The sequence below is a fragment of the Erithacus rubecula genome, assembly GCF_903797595.1.
Source record: "Erithacus rubecula genome assembly, chromosome: 1".
In the NCBI taxonomy this organism is placed as follows: Eukaryota; Metazoa; Chordata; class Aves; order Passeriformes; family Muscicapidae; genus Erithacus; species Erithacus rubecula.
Genome location: NC_136658.1, coordinates 74113539 through 74134957, shown reverse-complemented (window position 1 = coordinate 74134957; position 21419 = coordinate 74113539). Strand labels below are relative to the sequence as shown.

The window sequence follows — 21419 nt, the reverse complement described above, 5'->3', positions numbered from 1 at the left end:
GACAGTGGGCAGGGGGGAACACTCATGCTATGCTGGCTTTCACAGGAACCTTGCCTGGAACTTTGCTTGGCTATATTTTGGTGAATCACTCAAGCAACTGAGCTAGTCCTGTGCATACCTGTTATGCTGAAGCTCCAAAGCAGGCTGATTTTGCATTTCATTATTCAGATCACCACAGAGACTATTAGGAAAGGCAGTATCTACAGCAAAAGATTTATTTAGTTCCGTGATCAATCTCAGACTCAGTTTCTGGCTTTTACACTTGCATTTACATTTCCTCCTGTCAACAGGCTCTCCCTCTTCTCCTCTCACCCATATTCTCTTCTACTTTCAATTGTTCTGTATCTGTGGACTAAAATATCCTCTGAGTCCTCTTTGTCTACATTTTTCTGTGCTCAGCTTCTCTGTGGTCTTGTACAGGTATGGACTCAACTAGCTTCTGTCCCCTTGAAAGAGTACCAAGTAGGGACAAGTCTCTTCCACCACAAATTATTTGTCATCAGCAAGGAGAGCAGCTGAGAACTTCATTCTCAGGGAGGAGTGGCAGCAAAAAATTAATGAAAAACAAACATAAATCCTCCCTTTTTAACACAACATAAAACCCAAGGCAAGAAAAACCCCATATGCAGTGAAGTCCCTGCAGCTCCAGGGAGTGGAAAAAATACAAGCTAAAGAGGATAGTACACAGAGGAACAAGTAAGACATGTGTCATAGAAGGATATCTGGACATTAAAACCATCCTCTTTTCAGGTTCTCTCAAACACTGAATAGACTATGATGAGACTGAATTTGCAAAGACATCAAAAATGCAGCTCTTGGAGGCAGTTTTTAAAAAGCACTAAAAAAACACTCTAGGAAGGAAAAACAGAAACCAAGATTTCTCAGAGCTGACAGCTACCACTATACAACACTCAAGGACTTTGGGGAATTTGTGACCAGAAAACCAAACGTTCAACAGTTAATGCTGGACATGTTACAAAACTCTCAAAATCATCAGGCTGTTTCTGCAGCCCTCACTGAAGGCCTTTATGCTCAGATAATTCCTGTGTTACACAGCAGCTTGTGAGGATGACAGAGTTTATTTTCATATTCTTAACTGGAAAGAGTCAGTACAAGAAACAAAGAAAAGCTGTTATTTTCATCTGAGGAACTCCCATTTTTTTCTGAACAGGATTTTCCACTGTGTACTCATATGGCATTGACAAACAAGCCAGTCTAATGAAGCTTTACTGCCTTTTCACCCACTAACTTCAAGTGCACACATGTAGAGTTTAAGTACTGTGTGAGCCTTTCTAACACACGTAGTATTTACTTACAGTTTCTACTCTATTTATAATTTAAAGATTCAACAATTCACTTTATCATGCATCCAGATAATGCTGATATGCATGTTCAAAGTAAAATAAACTTAAGTAACTTTTAACAGCATTACTGAATCAAAGGCTGAATTGGGGTGGTCTTATCACAAAAGCCAGGGTGTATTTGATGAAGTTCCCTTACCTTTTTTCTTTGGAAGTTCACATCGAGTTTCATTGAGGCGCACTTGTTCAGTGTGTTCAGTCGTCTATAGGGCAAAGCAAATTCAAAAGATTAGCAGTCTCTGACTAAAGGGCATGATTTTTTGCAAGTTCAAAACATTTACTCTTATCTTACTGTAGAGTGCCAACTGCATATAACAGCTTCAGAAAGGTTACTGGTCATCTATTCCAGCTATATGACCACTGCATGAAAAGGGACCCTTAGTCTCACTTCACTTGACAGCCAGGTTTGATAGACCACTTTTTAATTCATAGACATTTTTGTACTTAGCACAGGAAACAACTATAACCAAACACCTGTGATAGCTGGGGAGAGAACTAAAGAAGGAGGTGAGTTTCCTTGTGTAGGACTGTAACATAATTGGTCTAAAAGGGGGATTTTTGAGCACTGGTGAAAGACCAAACAAAAAACCAGTTGTAGTTCCTCACTCCTGGCAGTTGGCACACCCTAAAAAAAGTTGACATAAAGAACTTCTAGCTGCTACTTAAAAGTTTCTCCAAAGTCAATAGTTTCTTTACTCCTATCTGTGGAACTTATACAGAGGTTAACACGCCCAATGTGTAGCAAATCTTATATTTTAAAATAAATATTTTTAGCTCTTTTTTTACCATGTTTATGCTGATGTTACCAGAGTCTCTGTAAGGCTTCTGCTCCTTAAATCCAAAGCTATCCTGTGATGACAGTGAGATGAAATGACAATCTGTGTGTGTGTATGTCTGTGTGTGTCCACCTGCAAGGACAGCCAGAGGTCAAGTAAACAGGCTCTTTCAATAGAGAACCTACTGTGGTAATGATAATTGATTTGGTTTTATTTATACTGAAAGATCCTGATCCATTAAACCATCCAACTTCTAAAAGCAGAGGCTCCAAGTTAAATATGTTTCACTTTGAAAATTTTCCATATCTAGGACTGCATTTCAAAATAAAAGGAGGCAGAGTGAGAAAGCCACGTGTCCACAGCACTCCTCTGTTGGCCGCCTGCACCTCCAGTATCTTTATAGCAAGACCTGCCTCTGTTGATTTTGGGTCATAGGGAGAGGCCTCCAATTTCCAGAACTTAACATTTGAAATGCATGTGGTAAGTTACAAGGACACATGAAAAAAGTATCAGATCAATAATATAATCTTTCACATAACATAAGAAGATTATGGCAATAACATATTCCCTGTATATTCTAATATTAGAATACCTTTCAAATTGCCACCACTAACAAAGAACTGACCCACCAAATGTGGATTTTCCTTAAAAAAAAAAAATCCCTCTCAAATATCACCTGCTCATTTGTAGATTGAATATTCCTCTCTATCTCAAGCCAATAAATCCATTATGCTGCATCAGAAAAATCCTGTACTCATGGTATTAATTTGGGTATAATGTATGCACAAGCACACTCTGCACTCATGATAGCAATGTTGAAATAAATTCCAGGGTTTGGCTGTGTTGCTGTATCTGTAGCCTTCTGCCCACAAATCTTCTTCTGGGATTACATCTATTATTGCAAAACTCCTCTTTTGCCCAAACAACAGAATTTCTCAATCCAAAGTGGCATTTTCTTGGGGCCCTGGGGCTGAATAATGTTCAGTGATTGTTTCAAGCACAAAATGTTTAAATGTGTCTATCGATATCAATTCCAAGTATACAGAGGCACAGACACATTTTCAAAGGATTCCAGCTCAGCTTTCTATCTTTGGGGACAGCTTCCTCTGAGTGGTGAATATTGGCTAATATTGGAGTCCCTGCACCTCTTCGTCAGCTGGCCTGTGCTGAAGGGAAAAGTCTGTAGCTACATTTCCACACTTGCTCCACCAAAACCAAAAGTACTTTTACTGGGCGCCAGGGAGTTCAACCCTAGGTTTTAAATTCACCCCTCTACAAAACATTGGTATGTTTTTTGGGCCTCTTCCAGGACTGTAGAAAGATTTGCCAGTGAAATTAGAGAACTAATGATCATATTTGTGAGTTTGTCTGGTACTAACAACTCAAATCAAAGTCAGTCTGTTTTAGCTTCTTTCGCCCTTGTTGATGTGCCAGTGGTGGCAGAAAGCTTTTCTCATCAGTTTAAAGTCATCAGACAACTGACAGCCAACTCTTCAGCAAGTCTTTTGAAAAGGAAAAAAAACGAGAAGTTTCTGGCTACAAAGGCTGTCACCAATGTCCCAGCTGAAGTGAGAGGAGCACTACACTTCTACGCCATTGCTTAAAAATATGGGAAAAGAATGCCTGTTTGCAATGTTAACAAAATACAAAGTTTGGACTTGAGAAAAGACATTAAATAAACACAAGAGAGGAGGCTATATAAACCCCAAATAATCTCGGATGTATTTGAAAGTGTATCTGGAAATTTCTGCATTCTTCAGGGAAAAACTGCAATACATGTACTGCAGCAAGTGTTTCAGTGATACTAATTTTATTTCTTCTCCAGAGCATCACAGGTAGTTTAACACTTTGAAATAATTCTTTAAAAAGCCAGCAGAGATATTCAGGTGCCCAAACAGATGTTTCTGTTGCTATTTTAGATCCCCTGGAGTATCAGCCGTGCTGCAGGTACCTTGGTCCAGACAACATGGAGAAGTCTGGGCTATCTGAGGAGATTTAAGATGGCCACAGACACAAGTCCTTAGGACTCTGAATCCCAACCCCAGTGCTGTAATTCTTCACTCTTAAGACAGCTCTTCAGAAGCAGGAAATCTCCAGCTTTTGCGTCCTTTACAGCACTGAGCAGTGTTTACAAATAAATACGAGCTTGTAGCTATGCAGGCTCAGGCCAGCTGGAAAACCTTGTGGGTACCTGTTGACCTGATTTAAGAGCAAGCCAAGTAAGAAGGAGCAATCCAAGCAATATAGAGATAGCTCAAATTTTAAGAGTTTGGTTCAGGAAACTAGGTATCAGACTGTTATATACTTGTTCTTCATGTTCTTAGTCACTGTATTTACGTGAACACAAAAAGTACAACATGGCTTGGCTTCTCCTTCTCACCCTCTTATCACAGCAGCCACAAAAGTTCCCAGAGCAGAGTTGGTTGCTGCTATTTTGGAAGTGACACAGCTATAAAATTTTCATGCTCAATTATTGTTTTGGCAGGCTGACAGCATTTGCCTGCAGATTGCCTGGCAATTCTCTATTGTTCATTACTCAATAAAGTCTGAGTGGAATCTCTTGATAGATATGCCTCTAACTCAAAGCCCTCAAATTTGGCTTTTACTCTGCCAAATTTTCAAATTATATCGTAAACAGCAGGAATGTTAGAATATCTCAAAAATGTCACTGAAATCTTTTACAACAGGGAGTCTTAGACATTCTGACTAAAATATTACCAGCTGCCTTTAAAAAAGATTCCTTCTCATTTGTGTCTCACGTTGTCTGGTATACTTCAATGCCATAGGAAAACTGATTATAAAATGAGATTGAGAGTCTGATTTCAACCCACAAGAGCAGAGAAATTCAGTGTCTATGCTATTACTATTCAGAGCTAAAACTGCTCAAACTGATTATCCATGCTGGCATTTCAGCTTCAAAATTATCTTCCAAAAATAAATGAGGAGCCCATTTTGTTCAGCACGATGTGCTGAATGCACTATTAGTCATTGTGATGGCTTGGTCACACATAGCTTTAAGGGCAGATTTGAATGTTTGAAGAATGGAAGTTTGACTGCCAACTTGGGAATATGTGCATACAGAAATAATAACCAGCCTTTTTTAACCTTCTCCTTCCTCAGAGTGCATCACAGTCTGCAGGTCTCATGTTGTACATCGACACCTTGCAGTAACACCATCACAGAGCAAAGGAAGGGCAGAGAACTGGCCACAGTGATCAGCTGAGCTGTGAAGATTTCCATTGCACTGGAAGACTTTGAAAATGCTGGTTTGATAGCTCATAGAGTAACAAAGCTGGCACTGGGGGCAGCAGCTGACACTGTTCACTGTTTCTGGTGAATCTGAATCTTGGCATGTGGTACAATGGCTTTTTATGGCTTGTGAAGTGTTTGAAGCAATTGAGTTACATTGAATTAATCTGCAATCTGAAAACATAACCTGTACACAATACTTGTATTTCTAATATTGTGAGAAGCTATTAGTTTTTGAGATCTAAGCTGTTTAAAAACTCCAACAAAAATTCAAATAAACAGGTGTTGTCTTCTGAATAAAATAATCACAGAAAAAAAAAGTTAGAAAGTCATAAACCCATTTATCTTTAAAGTGTGGAAATATTTGTGTCTATGCTTGTCCCTTGATTGTCCCTTCATTTAGGTTAATGCAAAGCATCTTCTCCCCATGAGTGCATCTATCCAGCTGCTAGTTAGTTTTCCAAACCCTCATATTTTAATAAAAGAGAAAAAACCCTCAGCCCAACCAAGTCTCTAGCTTCTCACCTTGCAAAATAATCCTCATAAATCTATCAACATAGAGCAACTGTAGGTGTATCTGTGAGTCCACAGAGCAGTTGGAGGAGCAAGAGATGAGCTGTTCCCATTTTTAGCAGTGTAGGTGTTGGATGCGTGGTGACCATGACTGTAGCAACACCATTGCCAATTATTTCAGAGAAGAATGATTAGGGAGGGTCACAGAGCTATGAAATGACTGTATCTCACTGTTTCTCTCACAAGAAAGGGGCAGGAACAGACATCATTCTTGCATTTTTAATGGTCCTTCAACTTCGTGGTAAAGGGCAGAGGGGATGAGATCTCAATCTCCTATCTCTATCACCTTCCAGTTCCCAAAATGCAGCAAAGTATGTCTTCCATCATGTCAGACTGAAGCAGGGGGATGTACATATGTATGGGAGGGAGGTTTCTTAGGTGTGGGCATAGCAATCTCTCTCAGCAAACAGCACAGAACAGCAGTGGATCAAGTCTGTAGTTAATTCTGTTCTCAGGCATCTGTGAGAGAGATCTCTGGAGAATCCAAGTCTTTCCTATTGATTTATCTTCTGACACAGGCTATTACACAGAAAGAGAATATTCTGTTCCCCATAGCCATAATAGACAGCAGGAGAAACAACAGATCTCGCTTGCAGCAGGGGAGTTTTGGGAAAGCAATCTGACAGCCATGCCCAGAAACTACCTGGATCTGCCAGGAAGGGAGGCATAGCCTGGGATGGAGAGGTGGACTAGATGAAGTCTCTTCCAGTCATATTTTTGGTGATTCTCAGAAACCTTCTCTGCATTCTTTCACCACAAACTCATTAATCCTTGCAATGTACAGTATGGTGTGGAACAGCATCTCCTAAAGCCATCTCTGCTGACTTTAGCCATAGTTGCAGAAGGGGAAATAGAGTCTTTGTCCAATTATCTTGATGTTGGTGTTGTGAAAGTTTCCATAACATGTAATGAAGCCTGCTTGGTTAAGGGCCAGATGCTCCTTTGTCCTGACTTGAAGAGGAGATGAACCCAGCTTGAGCTGAGCACAGGGGAAAGAAGAGGGGAACAATGTCTCTGCAATGTGGTTTTGCAAAACTGCCACAGAATTGCTGTGTCTTGAGTCCTGGGGGACAGACTTGAGCAATGCAGTATGGTATATTCATCACAGAGTATGAAAAGCAAGATAAACAGCAAACACAGAATCTCTGGGAGGGGCAAAGCACTGATCAGTTATAGCATCTGTAGTTCTGGGGGTCTGTACTACTGGGTCTGGTCTCACTTCTGTTTCTGGTGCCAAATGAGAGTACCAAGGGAATCACAGCAGCATGAAAACTGTGCCTGCTGCCAGAGCAAAGGGCTTGCAGGATTCTCTGCAAAGAAGTTTCATCTTGTTTTGCTGGACTTAGACATAAGAGCAATTAACGTGCAACTCAAATGTGACTTTCATTTATTCAGGGTTTGCTTGGACTACTGCTAGTTCTTAAAAAGCATCTGTTTCAAATCCATTGGATTTGGGTCTCCTCAAATCATGTGGTGCTTTCTGTGAGTGTAGTGGGTCTCCTACTGCAGCATCTTCTGTAAGAAAAATTAACTCAGAATGGTGGCATTATAGATCTCATCACTTAATGCACCTGGACAAGCACACATCTCTACTGCTGCTATGCCAACAGTTCAAAAATCAGCTAAGGATTTTAAATTATTGAAAATAAACTTTGAATGTTATTTACCTGCAAAGAGGTTCTACAAGGTCCTTGTCAAGAAAATCATGATCTTTCTTTACTGCAGCAATGTCAATGGGAAACCGGGAGTCTGTAAAAGGAGACACAATATTAAGATGACTGCTTGCTACTCAAATGAAAATACATTTCTATATCTAAATTGCTTTGCAATTGCTTGCTCACTGAAATCTAGTATGACCAATTTCACTCAGCTCTGGTTCCCTTCCAGCTGTATCTGTGACCCTTTCCAACACCATATTGGATTTTTTTTTTTCTGTTAAAGCTATAGCTGAACATCCAGTGTATTAAGGTGACAGCAAAATAATTTCATTTTTGGCTTTAAAAAATACTTAACTGTTAGCTGTTCATTATAGCATCTTGCACAAATGGATGAGATCAGGGAATTACCCCACACTTCATCTACATGAGCAACAAGGTTTTCTCTTCTCATTACAGTGACTTAATGAGTTATTTGCTAGACAGACGTTGCCCAAGCCCCAGAAATATTCTGTGCTTTTTGTTTTTAAAACAGATCCAAATAATGATGATTTCAGACAGTTACTCAAATAACAGACAGAAAAAAACCCCATAAAAACCACCAAAACAGAATTATAACCCCCAATATTAGCTAAAAAGGCAGAATAGTATGCTGGAAGCTGACATTTGTAATGAAAAGAGACACAACTCTCTAACAGTGGGACAGGTTCCAGTGCTGTGGCTGCTCTCCAGACTTCCCTGCCATGCTTAGGTACCTCAGCAGGATGCTGGGATACAGGAACTTCAGCCAGCATTTTCAGACACTGCTGCTAAACACTGACATAATAGATGCCTGAGAAAATCACCTTGTTTTTGGAAACACAGACTGTCTAGAGCACATTTTGACTGCACGGGAACTGCTGGAGCCCAGCACAGGTTGTTTTTTTGGAGAGAACACCCCTTTGAGTTAAGCAGGCAACAGGTGCTCCTTTGTCTGGTGGAGTCAGTATCTGACATACTCCAAATACAAGCAGGCACAAAAGTACTACTGGCAACCCAGGGACTGTGGTAGATACACATTTGTGTCAGTTTTGGTCTGGCAGGCTTATTAGTCTTAGTTCCTTGCTGGATTTAACAGTCTGCCTGCTTCCTGTGGAGCCACCTGAGCATCTTTGAATGGTTCTCCTGTCCCCAGGCACCTGAGCAGCCCAACAGGACCCAGCACCTGAGCCCTGATGGAACTCAGCTGGCCATGGGAGGATCCTCAGCATCCCACTCCCTGCCATCCTCAGCCCTACACGATGGCATCTGAGCTGACTCCCTGCAGACTTGGCTCCAACCCAGGAGGCTCCTTGGCCCTCATTCCATGGATCTGTGCTGCCTCCAGACTCATGCTGACCCTGGAAGGTGTCCAGTGGTGTTTGGCAGAGCTGCCTTTTGGCTAATAAGCCTGAGTGGGCCTGAGCTGGCTCCATGTCTCCAGAAGGGAGAACATGCATTTTGAGAAAAATGGGGCTCAGCCACAGTTTCCCTCTCAGCATTGAGCTGGGGAGAGAGGAAAATCCAGCTCCTGTCCCCAGACTTCTACTGAGCACAGCACAGTGCAATCACTCGCCCTGCCCTCAGGGACACTGCTTCCCTGGGCATGGACCTTCTACCATTTGCACTGAGTTAGCACTGAACTGTCAGCTTTCTCACTTTGCAAATGTGAAGTGCAACTCAGATTACTCATTTTTGGTAACTGCAGAGTTTTCAGTCTTACTTTTGGCATGATTGATATTTTCAATAACTTCTAGTGTTTTATTTCAGGCACAGTCCAGAAAGCTTTTAGAAAACAGACTCATGTTTTTAGATATTCTATAGCTGTTTTTGCTAACCTTTGAGGTTTACACAAGCTATGTCCCTCTTTTTCTTTTTTAACTTCCCATGGCTACGAGGGTAAGAATCCTACTTTTCTTTACGCACTGGTATGACTCCAGCAGCTGAGGCTTTGTGAAGCATCCAGCCATGGCCATAACTCAGTCAAATGTGGAGTTGGCCGACTGCAAACTCTCCTGGCAAGGGCCCAGTGCACTTTCAGAACCACACAAAGAAGAGAAAAACCTACTTACCCTCATAGAACTGAGCATATTGGGGAAATCCAGCTGCACGTAACCAGTCACACGCTTCCTTCGCTTCGATTTCTGAGTAAAAAAGAGGAAAGAGAAAAAAGTTCACACTTTGTTATTTTGAATTGGAAGTTCTTTCAATTGCAAAGAAATAACAAAGAAATTTAGTAGGATATATTTGCTGCTGTCATCACTCTGAAGCACAATTTATAGCATGAGAAGAGAGTCCTTCTAAGAAATCTGCCCATCCCCACAGGACTCCGGGGTGCACAAAGACTCTTGGTGGCTGGGATGAAGTGTTAACCATCTCCTTGCAGCAGGAGTTGCTCAGCCAGCTTTGTGGCTCTGTGATCTACTCTTCCCCAAGGGTAAGTTGCTGGCAAGAGGTGAAGATGGAGCAGGGTGAAAATGAGGTGACATGGAGCAGGCACTGCATTCTTTCCTGTTCTGACATTTCTCGTGGAGCAGAATGCCATGTGAAAACCATGAAAAGCTCTGCCAGGAAAACCCCAGTGCAGGTGTCATGATACTGAAGAGACAATTGCAAGGGCACCTCTATTTTTCCCAAGCTCCATGGGCTCATATCCTGGAAAACAGTGTGCTGGGACCAGCTCTGCCCAGCATCTGCACTGCCTACAGACCAGCTGGGGGAACAACTGAGAACAGGCTCATCCACACTAATGTGGGTTTCAGGGGAAACCTGGGAAACATCTCTCTGCTGCCTAAACCTAGATCAGGATCTACCACTTGAACAGCTTTGGTTTACAGGACCAAAGTCAAAGAACATACCTGTACCTCTTACATTTGCAAAGCACAATGAACAGAGCATGCAGGTGTTGAAGAAAGCAGACATTTTATGTAGCTTATTAATCAACCTGAATGAACCAGTCAGGGGTTTTGGCACATCTGTGGCTGTAAAATCTAGAAAGCCATAATACAAAACTCTAACTATAAAGCAAACAATGGAACTGGGAAACTATGATCTGGCTCAGTTGCTCTTCTGCATATTTTGCCTTGGGTGGGAAAAAAATCCACTTGTAAATCAGTTTTCCACTAAAATGCATTTTTATAGGTAAGAGATGCTGGCGTGAACTTTTGCCCATGTAATTCTGTTCAGATCACTCATCATACCCTTAATGACTTTACCCACTGAAGCTCACTATAAAATCTGCTTTGAATATACTCTGCAGTATGTGACCCACACACCTTTCTGATCCCCTAAATAATGAATCACACCAGCAAATTTTGTAGTAGAAATCAAAATTCAGAATACAGGGTCTACGTATCAAAAGCTCAATTTCCCAAAGACGATTAGACAGCCAGGAACAGCTCCACAATGATCACAATCATTAGCATGCTGAAAAGGATTTACCACAAGGTCTTCATTTGCTTTGACATCAGTTCATGTCAAGGCCAAAAAACGGAGTATGAAAGTACATTCAGTTCTTGACACTGCACAAAAGAATAAGCAGCTTACATAAAACGTGGCTCTCACTACAGCACATCTGTGTGCTGAAAGCACATCCCTATTATGTTCCAGTTAGACTATTTCTATTAAATGCTTGGAAAAAAGACAAGTCTTTATACTTTTTTCTTTTGCTTAATTCAATCTCATGAAACACAGACAAATCAATCCCATTTCAAAATGTATTTTACAGCTCAGAACAGCTGTACGTACATTCTAGCTTCATCTGGCCTGGAAACACAACTGACAGAGGCTGTGGGTGATGGAGAATGCTACCATTTAATGCTCTTATATGCTTATCATATTTCAATGTTTTTTTGCAGTTGGCTGCTCAGAACAGCTTGCTGAGAAATATTCCTGCAGCCCAAATGAGATCTAAAAAATCTCAGGTTGCAATGGGTGAGTAATTATAGGGAATAACCAAGAAAGTAGATCTCAATCTTTTCTGAAGTTTTGTTTTTAGTTTTGTTTGTGGTGCTTTTTTGTTTGTTTTCTTACTTTTTTTTTTGGTGAGGTTGTTTGCAACACACTGTGTCCAGTAAAATATCATTGACTGATTAACTTCTGTCTCCACAACTTTGACTCTATATCCTCCATGAAGGCATTTCTGGGGCGTATTCTCATTTTCTGAATGACTACCTCAGCCTTGAGTAAGATTTGCTAAGCTCCCAGGATATTGGGTCTCAAGACATGTGTCAGTTCCCAGTTCCTTCCCATATCTCTCTTTCTGGTCCTATTCAGGGGACAGCAGGAGGAGAGAAGTGCACCAGGCTGCTGGCACCCGAACCATTACTTTGTTCATACAAGTTTGTTCCCACTGGCTAAGGGCACTTGTTTCAGTCATTCCCCTTTTGGTCCCTACTACAATTTAGGTGAAAAGGCACCAAACAAAGGATTCACTCCTCAGCAGATATCAAAGGTAATTTCTATTATTTTGCCCTAGGCATTTAACCCAAGTTATAGTTCAGAATGCAACATGAATGCTTTTATTACTGCACACTGCAATGTTTGAACAATATTTTGGCATGCTAAGTTTAACCTTCTCTTTTTGTGCCCACATCCTAATACTTGCTTTTTTTTACTTTGGAGTGAAACATTAGTGAAGATTTCTTTGGGTAGAGATGTGCAGCACCAAAAAGACTCCAGTGGAGGTGTCAATGAAGGGTGGTAGAAATACTTTTGACAGTGTTGTCTCAGCTGGGAAAAAAATAGTGATAATTTGTCTACTCCTTTCCATCTGCTTGGGCAGCAGTTAACAATCATTAATTATTAAGGCTAGATAATAATTCAGTCCAAAATATTGACAACTGTCAGTACATCTCACAGGACTTTAATTCTAAGGAGTTTTTTTTCAGTTTCTAATTGAAGCTCGGAAGAAAACAAATTTCTATTTTCCACTTCATTTTTTTACAAGTAGGGAGTTATAATTCAGAGCAAAATGAGAAGAGAGGTTCATTCAGAGCACAGCTGGGTCTTGTCTTTGAGTCCATCTCTAATATTAAACAGATTTGAGCTTATCTCCCACAAACCATGTGGATGGCTCTGGCTGTTCTGGGGCTGAAATGGACACAGTTGTTTGCCATCTCTCCTGCTCTTCCAACACTTTCTCCGATTCTCCACAAAACACGTTGTTTCTGCTCAACACCAGACAAACAGTCTGGCAGCCAGCTGTCACCCAAGGGGACATCCTTGCCCTGCCTATCCAATGCCTGTTTCCCTTCATGCCACACCAGCTCAACCTTCAGATCAACCCCCTAAGCTTGGAGGGTGGAAAACTAACCCTCCAAAAGTGGGAATGGTCTGCTGTTGGATTAGCAAACTGACCCAAATCCTCTAAGGGTTCTGTTAGCTGCATTTTAACAAGCCCAAGAAAGCCAGACCGAAGAACACAGGAGAACTGTATAAAAAGTTGTTTGGAGAAAAGCTCTGTCAAGAGAAACTCATGTAAATAAATTAATTTTCTGGCTTGGAATCTCCTCACCGCCTACAAATATCAATGCTAAGACCTAGTTACTATAGTCCTTTCCCTTTTCCTGTCTAGATATCAGTATTTTATCTTATTTCTGCCTTTCTTGTCCCTCTCTTTTCTATCTTCTGTTTTGGCGTTGATTTTTTTTTTTTATTTTTTAAACTAAATTTTTATTTAAAATGCAGATGTCCCTTTGCACAACGCAGTGAAAGATTTAGCAACTAGAATAAATAAGATACATAATTACCCCATCTATTGTGTTTATGTCAACTTTATGTGATAACCTTTATTGTTCATCTTCTGTAACAAATCACTGTTAATGTTCACTTTAGTACTCCCCTTGTATTGCCCACCACTTAAATCTAATTTACTAGATTCAGACAAAATATCTGGGAATGTTAGACAAAGTGATTAAACAAGAAATTGGAAAGAAGTGCATTTTACTGTGGAGCCACACCAGTAAGCAAGTGGTTATTCTGGTGTTACTAACCAAAGGTTTCATCAACTTTTGGTCCTTGTCTTACTCTTTCCTGCAAGAGGAGAAAAACTGTTGGGATGAGTTTGTGCTACATCTTCCAGAACAAAATCTACCTGGCATTCTAGGGTCAGTTTGGAGGCACAGCTCAGCCCAAGGTTGCACAATGCCTTTTAACTCTCAGGAATTGCTGGAGACTTCTATGAAAGGTAAACCAGAGAACACTCCTGGGGAGGAAGCACGGATGGTGTCTTAGACCTGAGGCATGCTCCAGGCACCTGTAGACACTGAGACAGCCTTTTCTCACAGGTCCTGATGCATCCCTTGTGCCCCATAAACCTGTCAAGTCACCAACAAGCAATTTCACCACCCTGATGACTTCCCAGAAGAGTGCTCATGAGGGAAGATGGGTTCTTTAGAAAAGTTCAGCTCAGGCTGAAGATGTATGAGAACAGCTCTTGCATGTTTCAGCTTCTTCTTGCAGCTCAGTCTGAGATAATGCAATGGCTGCCATTACTCTCCTGGCCCTATATCTCACAATCTTTAGGATGTTTATCTATGTTACTCCTCTTATTTTACAGATGGGGATTTAAAGCACATAAGCAGGTTAGAGGTAAGGTTGATGGGAATTAGATGCCTGATTTATCTGGCTATAAAAATGGGGTTTGCCACTCCTCAGTTACCCTTAGAAATCTAGTCTGGACAATCCAAATTCCAAATTTCTGATACTGAAATGCACCATTCTACCATCCCTGAGCTATGATGTAACACTATTGCATTTGCAAAGCCTCTTCAGAGCTCAGGAATTACAGTAGGGTGTAAGGGTATTAAACTGGAGAGAATATATTTGTACATATGAGAAAAGATGACATTTCAACTCACATGGGAAATTCACAGTAAAACAAGAGCTCACATGTGAACAACCTGGTATAGTGAAAGGTGTCCCTGTCCACTGCAGGGGGTTTGTAATCTTAAGGTCCCTTCCAGCTGTTCTGTGGTTTTATGACTCCATGATTTACAGCTTGCAAGGAGTAGGTTAATACCTTAATTACTGTATTATCATCCATTTTCACTAGTGCAAGCCATTGGTGTAGAGCATGGAAAAATTAAACTTGTCAGATTCCCTAAGGAAAAATCCCCATGCAATTTAATAAAGACAGTTACAATTTTCAGTAACCTTTCATGGTTTTACTTAGAGGTCTGATGGTTTATCCCATCCCAATCCACTCTGTAGGAGTTTTCCAGAATAATTCCAATAATAATGCAACAGCAATTGTACCATGCAGCTGTAAAATTACCATTTATAGCATAATACATAATAAATAAAATAAACCATAAGCATACAATAAATTTATGTGTTTTACTGCACTATGGTTTATAGTCATCAATAAATTCTGATAATAAGGTTTTCAAAAGTAGAATTTCATTCAAATTATTTTATATCATGCCATATAATTAGTGCTAGAGACAAGGTTATGTTTTGCAAGGAAGGGGAAAATAAAACTGTCAAAGTGTTATTTTAATAGTCCTAAACCTTTTGTGGAATATTGTGGTACTAGTAATATTGCAATAAAATATGGACCTTTTAAACTACTGTGGCTAAATAGTATTTAAATGTCAATAGAAAAAGATCTTTCATGAGCAGTTCCTTTATGTGTAATTCTTTACCCTTGGTGAATAATAGTCAAATGATGTCCATTCATGCTCTGACTTCTTAGAAAAGTTGAAAGTGAGAAGCTTGATTATTTATGGACATGAAAAATAAATAAATCTTGTATGCTGAGAGATTAAAAGAGTGTGACTGTTTACCTTGGAGACCAGATGAATAAAGAAGGGTTATGCTAAAAGGGTATAAAATCAGGGGTAATACAAAAATAGGAAATTGAGAACTACTATTCACTCTACACACAGCACAAGGCAGGGAGATTAATAAAAAATAAAGAATAAAAAAGAATGAAGGCAATCTGAACTGATATTGCCACAGGACACTGGTATCAAGAGACAAGTTGGAGTTGGAATCTTATCTGTCTACTCACTGCTATAACCACAGATTTGGAATAGAATTCTCCAGAATGAATAAATGAAACCAAGCTAAAGAGTGCTATGAAAAGGTTTTTTCCTGGTTAGATGATCAGCTTATACAGTTTTTTCTTCTGAGCTGCTGGCACTTCTCTTACTCAGGCATAGCCTGGGATAGTATAAAATGCTTCTTCCAATGATTACAACATTTTTTTGGTTCTCTACTGCAACCAAATTCTGCACAGCCCAGCTGGGAAACTTCTCACCAGCCTTTTATCCTCAGCAAGGCTGCATTTCCCAAGGAAAAAAGGTGTGTTATTCCAGCAAGGAGTTAGGAAGCTATGTCCCACTTGGGTGAATAGATTATGCTGAATTCCTTTCCCAAAGTAATGGGATACTGGTAAAACTGGTAGATCTGGCATTTGTAGCAGGTTCATCAAGCACAAAACTCAACAGGTCTGGGAGCAATGTCTGCATTAGTATTTTTTACATCTAGGTATCATCAGAGCTAGGTGTACAACACAGTGGGTTTCCTCATGCAAATCACAAGAAGGTGCTTGTGCAAACAGCAAGAGGGAGATCAGAGTTTGCAGTGCAGAAGAGATCTTTGTGCAATGTCCTTCATTCCACATGCTCTTTAAGCTGAGAGGTGACTTGCAGGGACCAGCACACCAAGTCAGCAGGCATGCAGGGACACAGTAAAGACCTTAGGAGTAGGAAATGTCCTGAGGGACTCTCACTTCAGAGAAATTAGCCACTCTATCAGGCAGCCATCACTGTTCCTGAAAGTCTAGCATAAAATCGACTCCCTGAGGAGTTCCTCTATTTTATAGATTTCCAAGGAACTCCTTCTGGTAACAGGGTGCAGGCACTGTCAGGCATCCAAACATAAGAATGCAATGAGATTTGGATGGCAAGGGGTTTAAACATTTGAGAGTTTCAGACATAACATTAACACTGCAAAGGTGTTTAACAGACCCAACCAATCCTGAAATTATCATCCTTGTTATATGGTCCAGTAATGTGATAAAAAACAAGATATTCAGGTCTTCTTTGAGCATACACTTGAGATTTTGGGTTGCTCCTTATCACCATCATAATTCTTATTTATTGCTGGTTTCCTTTTGTCCTTTCCTCTCCATTCTTCCATTCTGAAATCACTTTAAACTAACTTTCTGTCATTCATTTCTCTGACATCTTTGCTACCTACTGTCCCACATGCCCACTCAGTTTATACAACCTTACTCCACACTACTTTCCCAGTTTTTGCCATATTCCTTTCAAATTCCTGAAATATGATTTTAAATCCCTCCTAACCAAAAATATCTCTATCTTCAAGTATCACTTTGAAACCACTTTTCTTCTTAGCTTACAAGTGATTTGTACAATGCAGCACTTTGTGATTACACTAATACAACAATACCTTGCAACCTACATCTCATCTTGAATCACTTTAAATGGTTATAAAAACCAAAGAGAAAGTTATGTATATGGATCACTTCATCCATGAGTAAAATGCAGCTGCATTAGAATGAAATGCAGCAGCTGCACAAAAGAATGCTGCAGCAGTTTATGACAAGAAACAAGGAGAATACTTTATCCAGCTGAAACCACTAGCAGGATTTATGAGATAGAATAAATTATGCATTATATATATATATATATATATATATATATATATATAAAGAGAGGGAGGTGACAAGGACATTAGACTCTCCTCCCTTTAGTCTCGAGAAAAATATCCTGGTATTGCTAATGTATAAAAGTGATTAAGAACTTGGTTCCCTTAATATCCTTCTTCTTCCCCATTAGGATTTATATTCCTTTTCTTGCCTTCTGACAGCCCCCATGAGTCTTGGCTTTGTATAAATTTAGAAGACAGAGTACCACCCATCCATTCTTCAGTACCACACTGCCCATCCCACCTATTTGGCCTGTCATTCAGGAGCTGAGAACTGCTGACTTGAGAATTAACAGAGCTCTTACACATTAGTACTATATGCCCACTGAAAAATGTATTTGGATAATGGCCTGGAAAATGTTAAGTCTTTAAAGACTCTAATATAAAGTATATAGTATTTTTAATGTGGAAGAAACACTATCAAATAGGTAGAGAAGAGGTAACAATCCCATCCCCTGGGATCTATTAAAAAACTTCTGGTGACTCCTAGAGTCACTATGGGACAAATTTTGAAAACAGACTCTTCTTTTATGAGTTTCTGCCTTTGGGTTCCCAAGCAAAGAGATCTAGGCAGCATCTAAACTTCCATGTATTATGGACCAAAGAGTGGCCTGAATATTGGAATAGCTGCTGAGCTCACATTGAAAAGGAAAATGTTGAGTCCAGCTGGTATTTAGAAAACTTCTGGCTCCCTGAATGTGTTATAAAGTGATTTTTGCATTGTACCATTGCTAGTCCAATACCTACAGACATTATTAATAAGTAATCAGTGAAACTGCAGCTATATGTACCCATTCATGCTGTATATTTCTGTTATATATTCTTGTCAATTGTCTTCTACTGAATCACTATTGTTGAAGAATGAAGAGCCCAAAGACTACAAAGTAGCTTTGCAGAAGACAACCTGGATGCCTGGTGGACACCAACAGAACATGCAGCAGCCATGTGCCCTTCTGCCAAGGAAGGCTGACAGCAGGCTGGGCTGCACTAGGAGGGGTGACAGCAGGTGAAGAGAGGTGATTCTTCCCCTCTTCTGACCTTGTGAGGCCACATTTGGTGTGCTGGGTCCAGTTATGGGTTCCCCAGTAGAAGGAAAATAGAAATTTAATGGGGTGAGTCCAAAACAGGGCAGTGAAGATGATTAAGGGCTTGGAGCACCTGAGAGATGAAAAAAGGCTGAGAGAGCTGCAACTTCAGCCTGGGAAAGAGAAGCCTCAGTGGAACTTCATGTGTAAGTATAAATGTCTGAAGGGAGGGTGCAAAGAGGGTAGGGCCAGGATGTTCTCAGTGGCACCCAGTGACAGCCAATGGGCACACACTGACACACAGGAGGCTCTGTACACCATGAAACACTTTTTCCCTGAAAGGGTAACCAAGCACTGGTACATTCTCCTCAGGGATCTGGTAGAGGCTTTATCCCTGGAGATATTCAAAAGCCACCTGGACATAGCTGGCTATGGCTTGGTGGCCTTGCTTGAGCAATTGGGTTGGACAAGATGACCTCCAGATGTGCTTTCCTACCTCAACCATTCAGTGATTGACTGTCTCAAGAAGTGTGGAAAAATAACCCTGAACTGACCAAAAAGTGTAAGATATCTCCATCAGCAACATCTTACTGTCCTTAGTGAAGGATTGCAGATGAAGACTTGCTGTAAGCTCCTTTACACCTCTTTTCATCTTGAACAAAACTAGCACTATTGATTTTTGAACCCAGAAAGTCACACAAGGGCAAGAATAACACCAAGGAGAGGAACAGCTAATAGATAGTACATATGTATCAATTCCAATTGTGACCCTACTGGAAACTTGCCACAACTTTATACTTGGAATTATAAGTGTTGTTATCTTTGTGGCTGGACCAACTCTTTTATTAGATTGCTAATACTTTAATCACTAGAGCAGTAAATTCTTCAACCTGTATACAAGGTATGTTTCTTCACTGCACATAAAGTGCCCAAGGTGTTTTGTCTGCTGCTTTGCCCTTGAGATCTGGTTTGAATTTGGATGCAGCAGATGGAGCCCACTACATATAGCTTGCAGCTACTCTCTGTCCTTGCAAGGTTTTGAAAAAGTCGTCTCTTACAAGGCTAGGGAGACTTCCAGACAGCCTGAACTCAAGCAGCATACAAGATGTCTCTGGAGTGCCCTGACATTCAGAGGGCTCCCAAGAGGATGTAGTGCTGGCCTGACCATTAGTTTTGACTCTCATGTGTATTCATAACTCAAATGAAATACAAAGATTTAATGTCTCTGGAAGTCAGTGTTTTCAAGCTCAGTATCCTAAACTGAATGTCAAGTTTCAGACTTCCATGCCTTGCTTAGATTTTCCACAATACCTAACGTGGTTTGCATGTGTGCAGTACTGAAGTTAATTGGTCAGACAGTAATTGGAGCTTGGAAGATGAAAGACACTATGGAATGCAGAAGAATGCTCCATGTTATAATGTGAGTGAGAATGTAAACAATATCCCAAAAGATAGATGTTGTCATCATAAACTTTCTCTCTGAATTATGCAGATAAGTAGAACAAAACGTAATTCCTTATCAACATATTAATTATTCTTTGATTATGCCCTTCATGTCCTGTAGATGTTCAAATTACATATGGGCAATCAGAGATACATCAGAGAAACTCTACCCATCCGAGGTGGTCTTCATGCTGTGAATTTATATTAAACACTGAACATTAATATGAAAGTAAATCCCCTTGGAGATAATACTTTGATGTATTAATAAAAATGACTTCACAGTTCTTGTTTACCACAAATTAAGATTAAAACACTTTCTCTTGCAGTTCTGTGTGAGATGAGTAATTTGTAGTGCAAGGAACATTGATAAAACACGGCACATACAGCAGAGTTCAAATATTCAAAACTGAGGTCCAAATCCATGTCTTGCTCAGCAATGCAAAGTGCTGAGCTCTCACCTGGTGTTATCAGTGTTATCTGCTGTTACCAGCTGATTAACACTACAGGCAGATTTGTCTTTAGATCCCACTGTTTCCTTATTACCTCTTTTCATGCAAGGTCCTATGGAGAAAGATGTCCTGTGCATTTCTTAAGAGAAAGAAGAACCCTAAACAGCAGATGGTGACAGTTTATAAGAAACTGTCATCTACTTAAAATCCACGAGCAGGTGGGCTGACATTATCCTGAAAGTACAGGCAAGACCTGTACCTACAAACACAGATGTCTTTTTCTTATTCACAACCATAACACTATTGTTGCCTTTGAAATATATCAATATGATTAACATTTCATTATGCCTCGAGACTGTAGGGAAAAATCATTTATAAAATGAAGGTTAGCTTCATTTGTGGGTAACTGCTGTTTTATTGTGATTATTTGTGAGAGGATCAAGCACCCATGTCTATTTAATGCTTTATTCCAGCTGCTATTTTCTGCATGAACATTGCTAAGGAAAGCTACCATGACTTTTTTTATGACTCTATGAAGAAATGAAAATTCAGTAATACTCAGCACAAATTGTTATTTTCTTTTATTGGACATTCTGAACTTGATCTACCTTCCTTTTTGGAGCTGGATTGATTCTGTGTCAATGCCAGATGTGATGTGATAAGCTGGCTCTGCCCTGGGCAGGGGTTGGGCCAGATGACCTCCATTGTTTGATGGTTCCACTAATTTTTAAAATTATTTCAGTGATGAAAGAAATAACATATGCTTATGGAAAGATGTTATTGTGAACTAAATTTTACCCTTTGCTTTATGCAGTGCTGTAAGAACAGTGGAGTCACACCAGTGTGTGTTTCAGCATGATCTAGTCCAGAGCCACTAATTACATGGCTCTGTTCTGATCTTTGTAGAGTCATGAGAAAAAACAAAGAGATTAAAGGAAACAATTACTCACCTACTAAAAAAAGAACATCTTTCCTCACTCTGTTTTCACAAAAGCACTCATTTTTGCAGAAGTGCCTTTCAAACACTTTTCTCCAACATGTAAACAGTATTAACGTGGGAAAGTCAAATTAAGGTTCTTTTTTGGAGAGCAGCAGAGCTACTGCTCAGACACTGTTCAGTTTCCATCATGTGGTGGAAATTTTATATAATTTTACGGAATAGATACAGATAACTTTCAATATCCAAAGCCAG

At 40.1% G+C, this 21419-nt stretch overlaps 1 protein-coding gene across 11 annotated transcripts in view; it reads right to left on the bottom strand.

Moving 5' to 3' along the window:
* The window catches only part of STARD13 (StAR related lipid transfer domain containing 13), a 281574-nt gene that overhangs the window by 25972 nt on the left and 234183 nt on the right, over positions 1-21419 (bottom strand). For all 11 annotated transcript variants that reach the window (XM_079322443.1, XM_079322440.1, XM_079322444.1 and 8 more), the window contains 3 exons: positions 9705-9776; positions 7627-7708; positions 1501-1564 (listed from right to left, as the gene is read on the bottom strand). In XM_079322443.1, coding sequence (XP_079178569.1) covers positions 1501-1564; positions 7627-7708; positions 9705-9776 — 218 coding nt within the window. The remainder of the gene's footprint in view (positions 1-1500; positions 1565-7626; positions 7709-9704; positions 9777-21419) is intronic.